We start from the raw sequence: 20,919 nt of genomic DNA, 5'->3' as shown, positions 1-20,919 counted from the left end.
TATGAAATAGTATAGGTCTTCCCTATATCGAACATAAATAAAAACGCTTCAAGCAAATGTGATTCCGATAATATCTGGTGATGTAAGACACCTGGGACTCTTATTGCATTGCCCTAATGGCCGTTTTATATCTGACCATTACCATAGAAATATTTCTCCTTGGAAATGACGGAATAATAGTTATTGCCGAATGTTAGGGGACATAAGAATTGTGTGATACACAGCTGGAGGTTTGACTTAGTGTTCACTAAACTATGATTACGTTAGGCTTTTAGATGTCTACGAAATTGAATTGTTTTATGCGCTCTATGCAGAGTTATGTCGTAATATTATTTCATTACTACACCAACATGAAATCTTTATACAGAGTGTTTTCAACTGAGAGTTATTTTTCTTCTGAAGTTAGACACCCTCAAAGTAATCCCTTTCACTAAAAATCGCCTTCATACAATGTTCAACATGAAGAAGTCGTCACTCCCAACCAAGCCAACCCAAAGAATGCTTACAACAACAAAAATTTAGGAGTGAGGACGTGATTGCGGGAAAATTATTGTCCTATGAAACACATCGGTCTTGACTGAAGGCACTCTCCAAATGTTTCAGAAAAATGTCGAATATTGAAGATCGACGATGAAAATGTTATTGCAAATGAATAATCATATTCATGATAAAACGATCAGAATTGATTCCAATTTCAATTCATAATAACATTTCTCATATTCATTCAATTACAATTCTCTCGAATTAATCACCCCTTCAAGGCATAACCCGCAATAACCTCAGTTTGCCAGTAAATATTTGATTGGGATTTCGCATGATTCACTCACGCCAAACCTACAATTTCGATTCCATACAATTCCATGGCTTCTGGATAGAATTTACAATTTCTCACCTTATGTTTCCCTTATTGGTGCTGTATTTGATATGATTGCATAATGCTTCAAACATTCCACTGGTTGTAGTCACATATCGACAGTCGAATACCTGAAATAATAGGAATTTGTTATTATATGTTATTAAGTAATTCTTTTTGCTTCAGAATTTGAAACATGAAAAAGATAAGGTAATGTAAACATAATACCAATTTGCATGACGCAAATGCATGCGTTATATTCATATATAAAAATATCACAAAAATGTTGGGAATATTACATATTTGTTCAATATTCTCCTCATTCATGACTCGCGGTATATCGCAGAGATATATAAAGAGTTTTATGAGCTGAATAAGTACAGCTAAAGTCAGCCATCTCAATCAATATAGGTCATCTAGCCTTGCTATTTGCATACCCAAGAAAATTTATGCAGGATGTTCCATTAATGCTTGGAAATGTTCGAACTGAAGAATGCCTTGAAATATTAAGTGTCAGCACAATTCACAAAATATGGAGGGTGTTCAGTAGTATTCAGTAACTCCTGAATGAGTAACTCCAAGATAAACGGATTTTTTTTAATCTTGTTTTCTTCACCGTTGACTTCAATACCTTCTTTTATGGCGCTACAAACATTCCAATTACAGCGTTGAATTGCTGAGGTAAAGGCATCAATGCTCGACAGTGCACCAAAGGATGATACTAAAGAAGACAATTTGGTAGAATATAGGAATAGTTTTGTTTTCATGGCTGGTTATGGTGAGATGTGAATGTTATAAATGAATCTTGAATGATTAAAGTCCTTCTGATGGAACAGAGAAGGTGATATAGCAGGCTTAAGAATCAAATATAAGTTTGATAAAACTTCGGCACATGATGAGTTTTTTTATTTTGGCAACAGCTAAGCTTTTCAATTTATTATGTGTTTAAATACAGAATGATTGATATCAATTTGTATGTAAACTATAGAATCAAATGGTGTTTCCTTTTTTTGTTATGTCATATATAAGTCCCTTCGAAACGGTTTAAGAGAAAACCATTTCAATTGAAAATATGTGAAATTTTACGTGATCGATTTCTTCTAGAGACTTGACCATAAGTTTGTTTATCAGGAAAAACATTGAAAGAAAACAATTTCAAATTACCAACTATTGTCTCTATCAAGGTTTTCATCATCAGATGTATCAGTGTATGAAATACATATTTTCTATTTCAGAGTCACTCTCACTTTTTCCAATATTTTTTTACTTTTTTGAATATTTGCATATTTTTATATTTATTTCTATTATTCAATTTTCTTTTTTTGAAGCAAACTATTATCTAAGCTCAGTACGGAAAACTTGGACCACTGATTATGTCTTCCGACCAAAGTATGGGTCAAGTCTGTCGCACTCCCTTTTAGTCTATTCATTATGTCGCAAGTAAGATGTCTAAAAACATGGTGTGTGCACTCGTCAATTTTTGGAATGCAATGACATTAGACCAAATCGAAAATAAGAAATTTGTTTCGTGGCGGCGCCACCATGTTCTACCCTTGTTCTATCAAAGAAAGTCTAATGATACTCTCTCGTTTTATTTTGTTCTGCGTTGATATCAATCACAAATTACAGTCATCTGTGATCCCGATCGATCAACGAATCCAAGAAAAATGAACTGGACTATTTCGTCAAATGTCAGCTCTTTCCGAATATTTGAGATATACACTTAAATTTTCGAATGAGTACTTACTATTTTTCTTCAAGATAATTTCTGTTTGACAAATTGAAATCGTGAGGAAGGTAATTCAATATGATATCAATAAAACACAGGTTTTTGGCGAAATATTCAATATATTCAGTTGACAGAAACGCAATTTTCACTATATACTTGTGAAGAATATTTAAAGAACAGATTAACGTATTTCTGTTACTTGATTCATGCTCACAATTCACATTACGTATTTTCAATACAGTTCTTTTGATTAAATATTGCTGAAGTTGCCATAAAACTGTTAGCTCTATCTGTCCAGAATGTTCATCTCATTTTATTTTCATTTGGATCTGCCTCAATTTCCAACAACAAAAAGTGATAGTCCAATAACACCGAATTCTTAGCTGTAGTTCTTGATTGTCCATACAGAAAACTGAACGACATGTTCAATACATGAATGTTGTACGACCTTTCTCGAAAGTAATACATTTTCACACACCAATAATGGCTTATAAATATAGCACATTCGCAAGTCGTAGGAATGCATTAAAATAAATTTCAAATATCAATTGACAACTGTCAATTCCTAAACAGCGCTACCTTCAGTGGGAAAAACGAAACTTATCTTTTATTTTCGAAACGGGAAAAACAAAATCTAATCAGTTCATACACCATGTTTTTAGACATCTTAGTCGCAAGCTATTTACGATACCGATAGCGCGAAATTTGAATTTAAATATTTGAGGTGATTAAGTCCCCTACCTGAGTTTCCCGGACTCTCCCTACTTACTTCAGAAAGTGCAGCAATCTGAGTATTTTCCATGATGATTTTTTGAATTGTACATTCTATTAGGTTTTGATACTACCATTGCAAATTTCGTAGCAAAAGAAAAAAACTCATTGAAGGCTTAATCAGGAAAACAAATACAACAACAAAGTTCGAGTAAGCACCCTGTATACTGTTATTGCATTTGTTACTGAAGGACCTATGCATTCAAACAGAGATGTTAGAAGAATTATATCAAAATAACGATGTTGATTTCCTCTGAATAAATCACATAAAAAAAGCAAATAATCCGCCGTTTCTTTCGCATTAAAGGCCGTTAAAAAATTACAATTTAAGCAGATTGTGGAATGAATCGTGGCAAGTTGGGTAATACCTAATCCCTCTTTGTCTGTTGTTCTAGGCACGAGGAGAATCAAATTGACAGTAATCCACAGACAAAAAGGCAAGCTTCTGCACTAACCTTTACGATAGCGTCCAATCATGGAGAAAGCCTCTTTGCAAGGACTCATTTATGTCAAGTTCTTGCGTCTAGGCCCTTCTTCGAAAAAGTATTTTGGACAGGAAAAAGCTTAATGCATATTTGAATTGAAAATGTTAGTGAAGCGTAGTTTCGAGTAACTGGACACGTGAAAGAAAGTAGAGCTTTGGATTCTCATCAACCACCTCCACATAAACTTCAATATCTCAGACGACTCTTACCTGACCGCAACTTTGGAGAGAAATTGACCAAGGCTACTCCAACAATCTGTATGCAAAGGCGTTGTCAGGCTTTCCTGAACTTAATTTTTTCAATTTTTAAATGAACTGATTTCGTACCACAAATACTTGAAATGAATTTAAGAAAACTTAGAAATAAATGGGCAAACAATGAGTTAGATAAGTGAGCAATATATATATTTTGAAAATTGGTGGAAAAAACTGTAAAGTTTCGAGAGTCTGAAAATTCCTGAGTTTTTTGAACTTTTGTGGAGCAGTATATTTTAAATCACTTCATTGTGATTGGGTAGACATATACATACTATTAGCATTCATTTCATTTGATTTCAACTTTCGTGTGTTCTTCATGTAAAAAGAATGGATATAACTCTCCGTTGGAGGATCAACATTCCCAATTTTTCTTCGAAAGCAATTAGGTACATCTGATCCGTCTACAACAAAGTTTTCGCCAGGCAATTAAGAATTATTTTGTCTACAGTCTTCTGAGCGCCTGAAGAAACAAGATTGCACTGAAAATATATCCATTCTTTGCTCATTGCTTTCATATTCATTTTCTCGACTTGCTGATGCACTAATGTTTTTCCTGTCCAAAAAGCTAGTTATTCGTTTTCGTTTTAACCTTCTTCGCATGCCAAAGTTGCCCTCAATGGAAATTCATTCTGGTGTTTGTCTCTTCTACCTCGAATATTCCTATACATACAGCATGCCAAAAATGTAACCTAACTCGTTAATAATTCTTGTACAAAGAATTATTTAGGAAAATCATGGCACCCGTGGATTGTAAATTTCAAAAGCAATTGATCGTATGCTTTTTTGAATTGGATATTTCTCACTCCCTACGCCTCACACCCGTCCACTTTATTTTTTCAAATGGGAATACACTGCGCAAAAAAATTAACGCACATTATGGAAATCTCAAATTTATTCTACAACTGAAGGTGTTCTCAATGATAATTATTTTTATCAGAATTATGCATGCATATGTTATCTACTTTCAACGGTTTTCTTCAATACAGAAGATTTATTCCCAGCAGGAATAAAAAAAGATAATATTATCAGATTTTGAATGTATTGGCTCCATTCTAAAATCGATCAATTCTAGTGATCAATAGTTTTTCTTTCGTTTGATTTTCTACACTCGATCGCTATGCAACGCGAAACACGCAATTTGACGCAAGAGGAATTTGCCCAAGCTGTAGTTTTGCGAGAAGAAGGGTGGACATACACAAGAATTGCAGAAAGGTTTGGAGTTTCCCATACAAGTGTGTCCAGAATGTTGCAGCGATTCAGGGAGACAGGTATGAATGTCCGAAGACCAGGACAGGGTAGACCACGGGTAACAACTGCCTTTCAAGAACGTTACTTGAGAGTTTCTTCGTTTAGACAACGGTTTGCAACCGCTCGCCTCCTTCAAATTCAGCTTGAGCAAACTCATGAGGTGCAAATTAGCACTCAGACAATAAGAAATCGCCTCAGAGAATATGATTTAAGGCCTCGTGTCGCGGCAAGAGGCCCAGCTCTTACCCCAGCCCATCGAAGGGCGCGTTTGGATTTTGCGAGAGAGCATATCCATTGGGAAGAGGCCGATTGGGAAAGAGTTCTCTTCACAGATGAGTCTAGATTCTGCCTCTACCATTGTGATCGACGTTCCCTTGTATACAGACGTCCACATGAAAGATATACTCGGTGCAATTTCCTGAATACTACTGGTTTCGGTGGAGGATCGATTATGGTATGGGGTGGAATATCTTTGACTGCTCGCAAAGACCTAGTGGTCGTAATGGAGCTATGAATGCTGACCAGTATATAAGGAATATTCTTGAAGAGCATGTAGTGCCATTTGCCCCATACATTGGTGAAAATTTCATTTTTATGGACGATAATGCCAGACCCCATCGTGCGCGCATCGTTCAGGAGTACCTTGAAGAGGTTGAAGTCTCTCGATTGGAATGGCCAGCAAGAAGTCCAGATCTTCATCCGATTGAGCAGGTTTCGGACAACCTCAATAGAAGGCTGAGAAGTTCAGAAAATCATCCAGCTACTCTTAATGACTTAGGAATCCAACTCGGAGAAATCTGGGAAGGATTAGAACAGAACATTTTAAGATCACTCATTTTGAGTATGAACCGTCGTTGCCGAGCTGTAATTAACGCAAGGGGTGGAAATACCAAGTATTAAATCACTTATCAGCATTTCAGTATTTTGAAAATTGTTCATTTCTCTTCTTTCACATAAGATTCGGTGAAATCCTGAATTTTTCTTCCATTTAATGTGTCTTGTTTCGTTCAAAACCTTCCCGAGAGAACATAAAAATAAGTTATAAAGTCAATGTAGGGTTAACTTTCATTAAAATTGAGATTTTCAGAATGTGCGTTAATTGTTTTGCGCAGTGTGTATGGATTGTGCCTTTCATATGAAAGGTAATTTGACTATTAATACATGATGTGTATGAGTGGCTTATTCGAATAAACGATAATTTTTTTTTACCTATTCCAATTTTCATTTCTCACGATGAAGAAATCAACATTACGGGACTCAGTCTCCGAAGGAAGACCAAAAAGTTCAACAGCCCGAAAATCCGGGTAAGGAAGCCACCCTCCTCGAAAAACAACAGCAACTGTGCTAACTTCCTGATAAATTTCGCCCCCACCTTTACGCACCGCGTTTCAACCGTTGATAATCCCTCAGATTGCGTGTTTTTGGTATGCCGACGACTGTCGAGATCTGAATTATATCTCCCCTAGAGATTGAACGTCCTGCTAGCAGCCTCATTCCCAACTTCCACCTTTTAGTCATGTCGACGTTGAAATTTAGACGTTTTCCACTGGCACTGGGTGTTCTTCAAGAGAAAAATAAGGCAATGTGGAAGATGTCAGTTCGACAAAGCGCTCGCAAAGAGGCTTTATCTTTATTGCGAGCTGTTCTGATAATACTCAGATTCAATTCACGACTGCCATCTTCGACTTTCCGATAACAATAAGCGTATTCAGAATTTCGGACTGCAATAAATGAATAGGACACAGTAAAATCGACAACAATTCAATAGGGAAGAAAACTGGGAATGAAAATGATGCATTTTATGCGGAAAATTGATTCAGATGTTTATTCGATTAGTTTTCCTGACTTTCAGATGATTCAGATGAATATTCGTCAACAGTTATGTGATTATAGTCGAATTTAACTAATTTGAGGATTGCAGATTTTGTTGCAGGTGCAAAGTAAGAGGGTAATTCAAAAGAAAAGCTTAGTTTAATCTGTCAAAACTAATGATGAACTTGTTCACCACCGCTCGGGATTTTTCTGAGGATTTAGAGAAAATTTAAGGTTTTTTTTTTCAAAATCAGTATAATAGCAGATGCAACAAGACTACAGGGGACCGAGAAGCAAATAATGTAGTAAAAAACAGAGCTCCTTCTTGAAGGTGTCCAGGGATAATCTGTTTTCATAACATAACCTCCGAAGACACCTTACTTGTTCTTCTCCTTGGATTCTGGTTAGGTTCTGAGGGGTTAGGTACAGATTCTTTTGATTATACCCATACATAAAGGAATAATATTTTTTTTATCTTCTTCTTCTTAAAAAGAGAATTATTTGAGGATTGAGTTTGACTATCAGGACTAAAGCTAAACTAGGGGGATAGATAATGAGGAAATATGTAGAGTTTGCCAAATGAGCTCTTGTTTGAAATCACTTATTTAAAGCGTTACAACCTTCTTATAGGGCCAATTGACAATGCTTTCGAATTATTGTCATTATTTGAAGGACGTTAACTGAAATAGCTTCTTCCAATCGTTGGATTCACTAACTAAGGGTAATTGAGGTTGACATACCTTTCTTCGAACATATTTTCTCGTAATAAGTTTGTTTTCAGAGAAAATGTGGGTATTGAGATTATATTTTTTCGAATATTTTCTTTGACAAAATACGCTGGAGGCCTGTTTAAACTGAAGCGCCTCAGAGCAAAAACCCGTACTAAGTTTATCACGCGCACTTATCTCTAGCACCTCAGAGGATCTACAGATAATGTTGAACATCTATAAACATATACGAAGCTTTAGGCCTTAGACTCAATATTGACAAAACCGAAATCAGGAAGTCCACCAGACAGCTTTCAAACAGATATCAGCCTAGAGGATGAAACTCTAGAACAGGTCGAGCAGTTCAAATACTTGGGAAGCTTCATAAATATTAGGGCTAACCTGGACACGGAAATACATAACCTTATCAATTCGGCATCACGGGCATTCTGGAAGCTAAAGGACAGAGTTTTTCAAAATCATGACCACAATCGAAGACCAAGACAGCTGTTTACAAAGCAGTGGTCCTCCCAACGCTTCTTTACGGAAGCGAAAGCTGGACGCCTTACAGACGACATATTATTACACAGCTTGAACAAACGCAACAACGTCATCTAAGACAAATAATGCACATCAGATGGTTCCACAAAGTTTCAAATGCAGAAGTCTTGCAGCGCGCGAGTTGTATAACGAGAGCCCGACTCAGATGGAGCAGCCATATTCTGAGGATGCAACACACAAGACTCCCCAAAATAGCTCTGTTTGGCGAAGTCACAGAGGGAGCTCGGAAACCAGGAGGTTCAAGGATATACTGCATCAACCCCCAAAATCAGTTAATGCCAATCGTAACCGGGAACAACTAGCGTTTGACAGATCACAGTGGAGGTCTTTGGTCCACAGTTATAATGGAGACTCGAGAAGAATACAGCTGCGGCCAGATCTGGTTGGTGATTATCCATGCCCGGAGTGTGTAAGGATCTGTACGGTTGGGTCACTTCAGTCACAGGAGGGCACACAGTCTCAAGTAGCCCTGAGAAACTGTTAGTTCGATCGCACAAATAGTTTTGTTTTTTAGTCTTTTTGTAGATTTATTCTTGGTAACGAGATACAGCAATGATGATGATACCCTTGATGGATGATGCAAATTCAACCTTTTTCCACCAACTTGTACAAGAGGTGATGAGAGTAGATTAGGACAGAAGAAGGTGGATGACAAAAGTGGAGGACTACGACCCGAAGTGGACTATGAGAGGCTATGATGATTATGATGTTGGCCACTTCAATTGAAACAAAATTTCCCACAATCTATTCTATATTTTATAATATAACTAGCTGACCCGGCAAACCTAGTTTTGCCATTTAAATTATTTCTGGGGTAGATAATAATAACGAACTCATCATTTTAAATTTTCGATTTACTCGATATAACTTAACTTTTTGTCCAAATGTCGAAAACCTATAAGTACTCTATGATTGCTCGATTGGTCGTAAGAAAAAGGAATGCATTTTTTTCTGTTCTGTACAATTTTTTTTGGGAATATTTTGTTATATAAACCTTGCCCTAACAATAATAAACATAACAAAAAAAGAATTGTCCAATTTGGTACGATCGTTTGAACAGTAAACCATAGATCCTCTTTTATTAATATAGATATATAATATATAACAAACCATTTAAATTACCTATATCTATTGATTTATTGGAGATTCTAGAACAGCTTTAGCAGGTTCAGATAACAAGAATCACCCTATCAGATAAAAAAAATATCGAAGATGAAAAAATATTAGCACCACAAAACGAAGCAAACTCTCTAACAACTTAAACAGAAATTCCTGAAGTTTACGGAAGAAATTACGGAAGTAGACAAAAACCTCTTCGAATTGGCGAAATTAAAAGTTTTGTCGTGTCAAGATAGTTAAACTAAAAAGTAACTCAATTACTTCCGTATTTCCATGCGAAAATTGGTTGCACCGAGGCTTAAAGGGGTTATAAACTACCCACTTTCCACGATAATTGGGTGAAGATCATAAACTTTCGAGTTTCGAACTTCCCAAATAGAAAATGAATGATATTAACGCCCTTCGAAAATATCCATACACAATATATCCTCGTAAGTTCATTGAGGGGAAAACTCCGAACTGAAAGAGTGGAAAACTACTACAATGAAGTCGACGCGTTCCGGAGATTACAGGGGATATACTGTGTACACGGTAGCGAATACGAATATGTGGATGAAGAGCCCCATTCATTATATTCTTCCTGGAAGTTCTGGAAAAGTTTCTCATAACAGTTCCGAGGGTTGGCTCAGCCGGAATGGGAATTGGATGAGACGGATTAAATTACGTAATAACTCTGAATAACTTCCAGATTCCTAAATAAAATCGGGAATTTGGCGGGTTGAAACAGTTCAGAGGATATTTATCATGGGTAATATCTTCGTGGGGGATTTTCTACTCTACCATGTTTCGCATAATGGTAATTCTGATGTATTCATTAGCAAGTGTCAGAAAGTTTCGACCTGGTTTCTTAGCCCCATCCATGTAAGATCAGGGGCAGTAGTTTGCAGCCTAGCACCCGAACATTCATAGAAACTGTCGGACATTCAGAAAAAATTAGTTGGTACGACAGATTGAGTGGCCAAATTTAACAGATAGTCTACAGCAGGAAGTCATATCATGCATATCCTGTCCAATTAGCAACTCATCAAACTCGTTTTTTATTTACCCCTCTTTCACCGAACAGTTCCAGCACTTCAAGAGAAGTTTATACCACGGGACTTTCTCGCCATCCATATAAGGATAAGGCGTAAGGGCCAGTAAGGGGGGAACATACATATAGACACATGGACTGTGCTTTCCCTTTCTATCTATGCATGAAATACGGTCAAAAAAATGACGGAGAGAAACTGAACATCGGGTATGCAATTCGCTTAACAGGTTGAAGGTCAGGTTGATGGAATAAAAGCCACCTCTCAGACCATTGCCGACATGTTTCGATTTTATTCTACAATCTTCTTCAGGGCTCTAAAATGAATTACAAGATTTTTTAATTAATAACACTTATAAATAAAATGTGTTGAAACATGCAATGGAACAATACATCAGTACAACAAATGAATAAAAATCACATTAATATCTGCATATTACAATGCATAGACAAATTCTAAATTGAAAAAACGAAAATTGAGAGAAACATTGAGAATAATTCAGCTCAGTATACAGGTACCTGATTTAACATTAAAAAAGGGGGGAACAGTTACTTACAGTCTTTTTGTGGTTTTATAGTCAAAATCATGAAAGATATGAAATACATAACACTCTTGGACAACATCAAACGAGAATTTAACCAAAAAATGGATAAATCGGAAACAGACTGCTGTGATCACACATATGTTATAAGTAAAATTGAATTGTGTTTTGATCTACCGAAATGACATTGACATTCAATATTAATAATTCGTTCAAGTTATTTTTCCTTTTATTTTGAAGATGAGATAGTAATAGGCTGTATTCAAACCCTCAATATCTGTTCTCCTGTTAATGGATTTTTCATCTTGTTTTATAGAGATCATCTCATGTAATAACCTCTTTTTTAAAATTTTTTGGTGTCCTAATATTTTTATTGAGTCGATGTTAAAATCAAAAGAATGGAGTGTAATCGATACATGTTCTGCTAAAGCGTTGTTGTTGTCTTTTTTTTTTTTTAGAGGGTTGAGTATGTTGAGGGAATCTCTTTCATGCTCGGAGATTCTGTCTTTAAGATACCAACCTGTTTGTCCTACATATGTATGAGGTATGCAGTTGTCTTCTTCAATTTTTTACTGAATAACCGCTGGTATATCTATGAGAGATGATTCCCCAACATAAGGGTCCTGTAGCGTTCCTCGAACAACTGAAGAACAGAGGAATCATCACTTGGAAGACTGGACCTGGTCGAAAGACCCTCCCAGTCAAAAGCAAGATTTGGCTATTATTAATTTACTACTGGAGACATTTCTAATGACAAGGGTGATCCTCCACCAAGATCAGCAGAAGGTTTTTGACGCAGAAATGATATCCAAAATCACGACCTCAATCTGAAGACCAAGACAGCTGTTTACAAAGCAGTGGTCCTCCCAACGCTTCTTTACGGAAGCGAAGGCTGGACGCCCTACAGGCGACATATTAAACAGCTTGAACAAACGCAACAACGTCATCTAAGACAGATTATACACATCAGATGGTTTCACAAAGTTTCGAATGCAGAAGTCTCGCAACCCCCGAGTTGTACAACAATTGAGACTCAAATAACGAAGGCCCGACTCAGATGGAGCGGCCACATTCTGAGGATGCAAGACACAAGACTCCCCAAAGTAGCTCTATATGGCGAATTCACTGAGGGAGCCCGGAAACCAGGAGGCCAGTATAAGCGGTTTAAGGATACACTACATCAATCCCTAAAATCAGTTAATGCCAATCATAACTGGGAACAACTAGCGTTAGACAGGTCACAGTGGAGGTCTTTGGTACACAGTTATAATGGAGAATCGAGAAGGATACAGCGGCGGCCAGATCTGGTTGGTGACTATCCGTGCCCTGAGTGTGGAAGGATCTGCAGGTCACGGTTGGGTCTCTTTAGTCACAAGAGGGCACACAGTCGCAACTAGCCCTAAGAAATTACAAGTCTGTTCGCAATTTTTTTTTCTTCTTTTTGTAGATTTATTCCCGGTAACGGGATACAGCAATGGAATGGAATGGATATTCCTCCCAATTGAAGGACAAGTTATGTACTTATACTTTGATGAAAGCTTTATTATTCACTTTTTGCCTCGTTTTCTGCTCTGTTTCTTTGTTTCAGTTATTATTTCGAAATGGAAAGAGGATAAAGAAATTTTTATATCAATGGAAAAGAAGCCCTTCAGTATTAAAAGCTTATTCTTTAAACAAATTTGTCATCACTACACTACTCACGGGGAGACAGAGTTTTTCTACTGAGGTTTTTCCCTAAGCTCTTGTATCATACTCCAAATTGTATGGTACCCCTTTACACTAACCTTTGCTAAAACTCATACATATGCTATATTGTTTGATAACCAAAAATGTATTGCTTACATTCGAAAGAATATATATATATAGACCTCTATGTGAACAAAAAAGAGAAGGTAAATGCCCGACAATCATTCCTCTCTTTCTATAAAAGAAGCCAATTTCATGCTGACATTGCTCAGTCCATGTCTCTATGTCTATGACTACCAGAATGTGAGGTGTTGCCAGAACACTTGAACGATAAGTTATGAATATTACAATAGTTTCCACTTTCGTCGAAAAGATGGCTGCACTTAACGCATGTCTTTTCTCAATTTCACCAGGATACGAATTGTAGCCAAAGGCGAGACTTTTCGAGAAATTTTTTCATGTGGAAATTTATAAAAGAGATTATTTCACCTCGGAAAGTCAATGACATGGATGAATATTAGTTCTTCAATGAAAAAATTTTTAGTTTTTTTAACGTTTGACGAATAAAAATAATGCTCTCTACATATTCCATTGAAATGAATCCTTCAGCACAATCAAGCCTCTGTAACAACTCGAAACTGACCAATAACTTTGGCTCTTTGAATGTTGTGTATGTCAGTTTGAACATTCAGGGATTTTTCCGAATATTATCCTTACGTACAACTATTGTTGAAGTTTAAGTCGCTGGGTAGTAACTCTGAGGACCAGCTGATTAGATTTTATCATCGTTATTCAATGCAGACCTCAGAATCATCAACGCCGAGCCAACTTCCGCAAAGTAGTAGAGAAATGATATGAATGGAACCTTCTAGCTGCTGTTTATAGACAGGAGCCCGTCCAACGGATGGAGTTCTCAACTTATAAAGTGAGCGTCTGATTAGATTTCTGGCAATTTAGAAGTTCGAGGGTAATGTGTTAGCGGAAGTTTTCTCACGAAAATTCTGGACTGAAAGTTATGAAGAGTGACGTAGACTCAACAAACGTTTTCATTGACGAATAACTCGCGCATTACCTACATTACTTCGATCAGATTATTTCCGTTTGGAAAATAATCAAATTTTAATAATTCCTGCATTATTCTAGTTGTTACGTTCAGAAAAACTGAAACTTTGTTTTTATCTGAGATTAATCCAAGTTGTAGAAAGAAATATATTCTGTGTAGGAACTTCACTTTCACCATTCTAAAGTGGTTATAAGAAACTTCATATGTTAGTAAGACTTGAAGATATGAAGATAAAATATTCGGCTCTTCTTCGCGTTGGATATAATTTCCAACGACAAAATATTTTTGGAAAAATTTCGCCAATACTTACTCCACTTGGGTATTTCCACCTCCAAAGTCAACTACACCCTTCTTAATCTCAATTAAATTTCGAATTGAATTGAATATGAAACACTGTTGTGGTTATTCATGATCAGTTTGGTCAAAGAGTATCGAAGTTGATACTCTTTAGCTCAGGTGGATGGGTTGAGTCATCATTCAATTAAAAACCAATAATATTACTTGCATGTGGTATGGCTCTGTTTCGTTTATTTCTGTTCACTCTGTATAACCACAGCCCTCTTAGAGGAATACACTCTAATATAAAAGGACTGAAGTCGAAAATAAAGCTATATGACTCTTTAAACCAGTGTTGTATGACGAGAGTCAACTGTATCGCAATAGATATAAAAAGTTTTGTGACCCCGACGTGATTTGAACACGCAACCTTCTGATCTGGAGTCAGACGCGCTACCGTTGCGCCACGGAGTCCTCGATCACTAATGGTTAACAGGCTATAAATCAATTTATACCGAAAAAACTTACTCATCATTTTAACAGTAAATACCTTGTAGGTTGTAGGTCATAAAATTTTATATAAATTATATAAGTACATATATAAAAAATTCAGGAACCTTTAACTTCTACGATTTCCGGATAAATGCATTGGAAAAATTTAAATTGTAGATAATAATGTTTTCCTACAAGCGTGCGCGTTCAACCTTTTTCCCGCACGCATTTCAAGTTGCAAAGAGTCACTTTTCCAAAACGTGCGGGAAAAACGCCTGCTATTTCTTTCCCGCACGCATTTGCGTGCGGGAATGGATTAGCAGGGGTTTTTCCCGCACGCAAATCTTATAGAATAAATTAAATTCTATCATGTCTCTATGCACCGAACGTCAACGATGAGTAACCCATGGTAACGACATGCAGAATTACGTTTGTCATTTTATATGAATTAATCAAATGAGATATGATCTGTATCGTGCAATTGATATATTTATATATTTCAAGCGCTTGTAGAAAAAATATTGTTCCTAACTCTTGCGGAAAGTGTCTTGCCCGCACTCAACTGCTTACCCGAACTCTGCTTCGCATCGTTCGGGCAACGGCAGTTTCGTGCGGGCAAGTATCACTTTCCGCACTTGATAGGAAAATAACTATTTCTAAGAAATTTCTAAGATAACATTGAATTCATGAAATGAAATAAAAAAATCAATTTTTTCGTTTAGAATTTCTTCTGGAACGAAACTTATTCGACTGAAAGTCTCTGAAGATAAAGTGTTATGTGTAATTTGAACCAGAAATATCAATTCAAAGAATTTTTATTAAAAAAATAAATAAAATAATTTTTTATAGTTAGAATGAGTTTTTCATACAAACAATATTTTTATTCAATTGTTGAGTTGATTTTCAAAGAAAAAAATTATCAATGGTAAAGTTTGAACTTCGAACAAATTTCGCTCTAAATATATTCAGCTTCATCTTCAATTATAGAACATATAGTAGAAAAAAACAAAAATAAATATTTCCCTTCAAATAATCACTGCTTGTTTAACGAATCTTAAGTGTTTTTCTTCCTCTCAATTCCAAAGAAAACCAATTATAAGCGAAAAGTCTTTTTTTGTACCAATATCAGCCAGAGTGTCTAACATTCCTAGGACTGGTTTCGTTTTTAATTTGAATTCATGACCAATCCATAAACGGTATGAAGAATATTGGTTGAAAAGGTATCTCAAATAACCCCTTATCAGGTACCTATTGTTTTCCGTTGGGTGAAAATCATCAATCACCCTGTTATTCCAAAACTTTCGATTTGGAACAAGAAAAGTGATATGGAACATTAACAGCAAACTTTGTTCAGAAGTGTTCGATTATAATTTCCCAAGGTGCATACTTTATTCAATACAGAGCTTAATCAAGTACCAAACTTTCAGATTGAAAAGTAATTCCGAAGAAGACAGCAGACTACTGGGGCAAATTTCCTTCTAATCACTGTCATAGTGAAGAACGCTCCACTCAGAAATTCTGATTGAAACTTGTGCTGAGAATTGAAATATTCGCGATTATCTATGCTTGCATCAGCTTGAACACCTATATCAGATCAGATCAGAATCGGGAAAACAATAAAATTATATTGTCCACCAAATTTTGTCTTAGATTTCAAGAAGCCCCCACCGCTTATCGATCAGCAAAATTTCAGTTAAACACAATTGAATAAATTTCAGCTTTGTGATTGAATTCACCATTTCTAATGTCTTTGATATCGTAAAATGAAATAGGTAATAGGTAATCACTTTGAAAAGAGATTCATTTCATCACAAAGGTGATCCTGTGTTAACTTCTTCAGAGTTTCGAGTGAAAATCCCTGTATCATCATACATAAATGCTTCACTGATTACTTCACTGAGTGAAATATAGCATCCCCATCAATTTATAACTTCTCGGAAACTCCGACAGTTTTGTTACTCACTGTCAACTGAAAGGGAATCAAAATTTATACACAGGTCGTTCTATTTCAGCGGAATAAGTACAGTCTCGCGAAACGATTCTTCTATAAAAATGTTAATATTTAAGTTATGAATTTTGTGCATTACACGGATGAAAACATCTTCATTCTAGCACTTTCAAATAATCAGTATTAGCATCACACCCTTAATTTGGGAGAATTTTTTTCAAGGGAAAGACAAGGCGACTACAATATTTGTCGTAATTTTTGACAATAATTAATCATAAAGACCAAAAATCGCATTACATTACTTTGGAATTCTTAGAAAACTATCGAAATATCCCGAGAATCTTTCAGCGCATAACTTAGATACAAACGACCTATTATTTTATGGAATATAGAATATATAAAATGAATTATTCAAAACTTCTTGTTCAGAATTGTGTGCTCTTTCAACTAATGTCCTTCTCATTACCATCTTAATTGGCTCAATGGAACACACTGCAAGTTAAGTGGATTTGCATGAGATGTTTGTGGAAATATTCAGTTTCCAAGTTTCGCAAGTTAATCTTCATTAAATTCTAAATTTCATTCAGTCTGTAATATAGGAACGAAGTGACAAATTGTTTTTTTTCCGGGAGGAATGAGTTTGTCGTCATTGTTATACTTTCCTTGGTGTCCTTAGTGGATAGCTAGATAAGCAATGATACCAAATGTACAGGTTGTTCAACCATAAATGTCCCTGTTTCACTAATTTTGTTTTCACTTTCATAACTTATGAACTATTCAGTCCCGAAATTATTTGGATATTATGCACACTTGTTCTTCTACTCTAGTACATTATTGCTTATTGATTATTCAGAAAAATCCAGATCAAGATGAAAAAAATTTCATATAGGTATAGGTATTTTGAAACACACTATTCGAATTTGCAAATCTCGTTGGATTATGGATTATTTTTCATAATTCATGACAATAGGAAATGGATCACGCCTTCATAGTAAGGCAGGTAAATAATGAACAGATGTCATTACCATGTATTTATACATCATACCCGCTACGGACATGGAATAAAAGGAGCCGGCAATTCAAAGCATTTCGTTGACGAATGTGTTTTGTTGATCTGGCGAGGTAAATTAAGACCAAAACCATGGTCAGCATCAACTCTTTGTCGACGAAATGAAATTTCTGGTAATACCTCGAGCGATGGTAGTTTGTTAGTTCGTTTTAGATCGTAACATTCGTTGATTTAATCATCTGCGGATGTTATGCATCTCAGATGACAATTTTCAACAGATAATTGAGAAAGTCAACTCAGTATTGAGAAGGATCCATTCATAATCTAGGGGATTACTGAGTGTAAGAACTGTTTCTAGTTATTTTCTAAAATCATAAATTATTTCGGAAATAATCAAGCTATGTGGTGAACCCGTGTTGAGTCGAAAAAATTCCAGACATTGTGATTAATTGTCCTGATATACATACTCAAAGCTAAGTTATAGAAATTTGAGTAGAAATTGTAGTTCTTAAAATTACTTCGCCATCTAAGTTTCCCAATTGAAGTTCTTATCAAGGATCTCATTCATTAAGAACTGGTATTCATTGTTGCCATTGAAGCTATGGGCAAATGAAATACACTTTTGGAATCTGGGGGATAGAATGAAACTTCCCTATCTTCAAAACTTTCAACAGAATATGTATAAATATTTTCATTATATGTCTAAGGAACCTCGCTCCATCTTCAACTTCCCAATTTCCTTCAAGGAAAGCAAATGCACTATTCCCGTATTTATCTGAAACTTTCAGTTAATTGAAAGCGATTCCGTTTCAACTGAAACTCATTGTCATGTGACAGGAACAGGTTTCACATTTGGTTAGATGAAAGTTCTCATAGATTTTGTGTTATAGAATTGAGAATTTGAATTTCAGACAGAACTGCAAGACTGCAAGACAATCGAAAAAATTCGTGCTTTTGTGTGTTTTTTGGCTGATTGAGTATACATACATATAACCAAGTCTTTTTCTATATGATACAGAAAGCAAGGGAGAGGCCGCTCTGTCAAAAAAAAGTAGATGATGAAATCTTAATTTTTTTATAGACGTGGTTTAGCAATTTAATGTTTTTTTACTGATGGTACAAACAAATGTTCATTAAGCTCGGTGACCTTAATTCACAGTTTTCATATGTCTGTTAAGCCCGTTTGCAACAGCCGAGAATTCTCTAGAGAATTTACTCGAAAATTCATGCACCGTGAATTATTTACCGTTACATACGCACTTTCGGTAGAATTTAGAATTCTCTGTTCAGATGCATACAAAATAATCTCTGCCGTTTTCTTGCGAGAATTTTGTAGAGAATTCTCCAGAGAATTCTCGGCTGTTGCAAACGGGCTTTAGTCGTAAAACACTCAGTATGTGGTGAATTCAGCGGATAAGCGAAATTAAAAATCACGATCATAGTGAACCGAACATATTTAGCTTTGAAACTATGGAAAATTTATCGAGTAGGTACGCAATGGGCTGATTAGGAATGTTGGGTTAAAATTGAAAAGTGGAAAAAAAAAGCTATTCCATTTTTCGCTCCGAAGCCGATCTCATCAAATATGCTTTTAACGATAAACCACTCATTCACGAATTCGTTCATTTTCTCATTTCAAAACAGCGGTTATGGAATGTCCCTTGAATGAACCCAGGTTCTCGAATCCAGTTAATTGAGAACTACCATTAAAAACTGAAATCGAAAAATCCTGAGGTACGCCACATCCGCGTTAAGCCTCGGGTGGTTTTCATAAATCGCGAGTAGGTATTGGGTGTACGGGGGGAAATTCCCCTCAAGTATTTTGCTCTTATTCCACCTTGTTCCACGTTCTGCGTCAGCGGAATATTTTAACTACTTCAGTTCCTGAAGCCACAATATTCAGCAAAAAATTATCGATGCCGGGCCAATTCAAAATGCACAATTCGTAAAAATCTATAGTTTATAGGTATAGTATGTGGAAATATGGAATGGTTATTGCATGTAAGAGTTATAATGAAATTTCTGGGTGGAATAACAATATCAAATTGGGAAAACAGCACAATCCATTAGTAATTCTTCATAAATGAAAATTGAGCTCTGTTTTGCATTGTCATTGCATCACGTGAAAACGACTGAACCGATTTAATTATAATAATTTTTTGTTTGAAACTTTCCTGATACTTTGTAGGAGGTGTAAACGTAAGAAAAATTTGTAAATGTTGCCTGAGAAACTGGGAAAATCAAGAAAACGAAATTTGAATTTCGCCCGTAAGTGTATGTTGGGTAGTCCACAACTGATCAACAGTTGACAAATGAACTCAATGAACAACACGATCTAAATATTGATTTGATGGTTTCAAAGTGTTGCATTTTGGTGATCGGTAAAATGACTATTTTGAGTCTGAGTATCAGTATATTGTTTTTATTGATTAATTTATTTATTTATTAATTAAGAACTACATGTATATATCACGATTTTGCTTTGCATTTTTCCATTCTCTTTAAATTTTGGTTGGAAAGTAAGTTTTTTACATTAAATTAATGCTTAAAAGAGAATTATTCTTGTGCAATCTCAATGCGCATTCGGATTCGCAATGCTTGCAGCACCAATCTCGAAAATCCATGCTATTTACACGGTCAATTGTATATAGCTAGTTCCTGTGTTGACAAACCCCCGAATTTATTTGTTGATCATCGAGTTCCAAATAGAAATACAGATTATAATTTCCCAGAATTGATAGAAAATTTGAAATTCCACCATGAACTGAACTGAGCTCCAAATGAAATGAAACGGCTAAAAAAATTGAGTTTGGCGACTCATTACTATGACATTATAGGTACTTGGTCTGTATATCACTTGGGAAGAGAAATATGGTCAAAATCGATATATACGTCTTTCTTTTATAGGTTTTAGTTTTGGGTTACTCAATATTTCTAATATACAGGGTGTTTTCAAAGGTGAGGCTTTTTTTGACAGAAGGTAGAACTCATCAAAATAAGTCTATATAAAATATCCAAGATGGCTGAGATACAACCTCTAGAAAATTTCATTGAATATCGTGTACGGGAATGTGGAAGGTAACTCCGGCATCTCAAAACGAAACTAAAACAAAACACAAACATATGCCTGGACAATGAATGGTTCAGTACCAAGTTCATCGGATTAGATGATCAGGTCAGTTTCGAGAGAATCATAAATTGTTGTATCGTGCAATTTAGGGTGAAAAAAAAATTAGAAAATCGAGACAGTTTCTTGAAAGTGCTCGTGCTAGTTATGTTGAAAAAGTGCAATCATGTTTCCCCATTTCATCCCATTTTTACAACGATTGCTGGA

The 20,919-nt window shown here is 35.7% G+C and overlaps 1 protein-coding gene and 1 non-coding gene across 5 annotated transcripts in view; both read right to left on the bottom strand.

Moving 5' to 3' along the window:
- LOC123313082 (nitric oxide synthase) overlaps positions 1–20,919 on the bottom strand; it is a 158,577-nt gene that overhangs the window by 64,114 nt on the left and 73,544 nt on the right. For all 4 annotated transcript variants that reach the window (XM_044897783.1, XM_044897782.1, XM_044897784.1 and 1 more), the window contains one exon: positions 893–984. In XM_044897783.1, the coding sequence (XP_044753718.1) occupies positions 893–984 (92 nt within the window). The remainder of the gene's footprint in view (positions 1–892; positions 985–20,919) is intronic.
- On the bottom strand, positions 14,539–14,610 carry Trnaw-cca. Its single transcript has one exon. It is a non-coding gene; the product is annotated as a tRNA-Trp (tRNA).

The sequence above is a fragment of the Coccinella septempunctata genome, chromosome 5 (assembly GCF_907165205.1).
Source record: "Coccinella septempunctata chromosome 5, icCocSept1.1, whole genome shotgun sequence".
NCBI classification, from domain to species: domain Eukaryota; kingdom Metazoa; phylum Arthropoda; class Insecta; order Coleoptera; family Coccinellidae; genus Coccinella; species Coccinella septempunctata.
The sequence above is the reverse complement of the archived record's forward strand: the minus strand, read 5'-3'. Positions and strand labels throughout refer to the sequence as shown.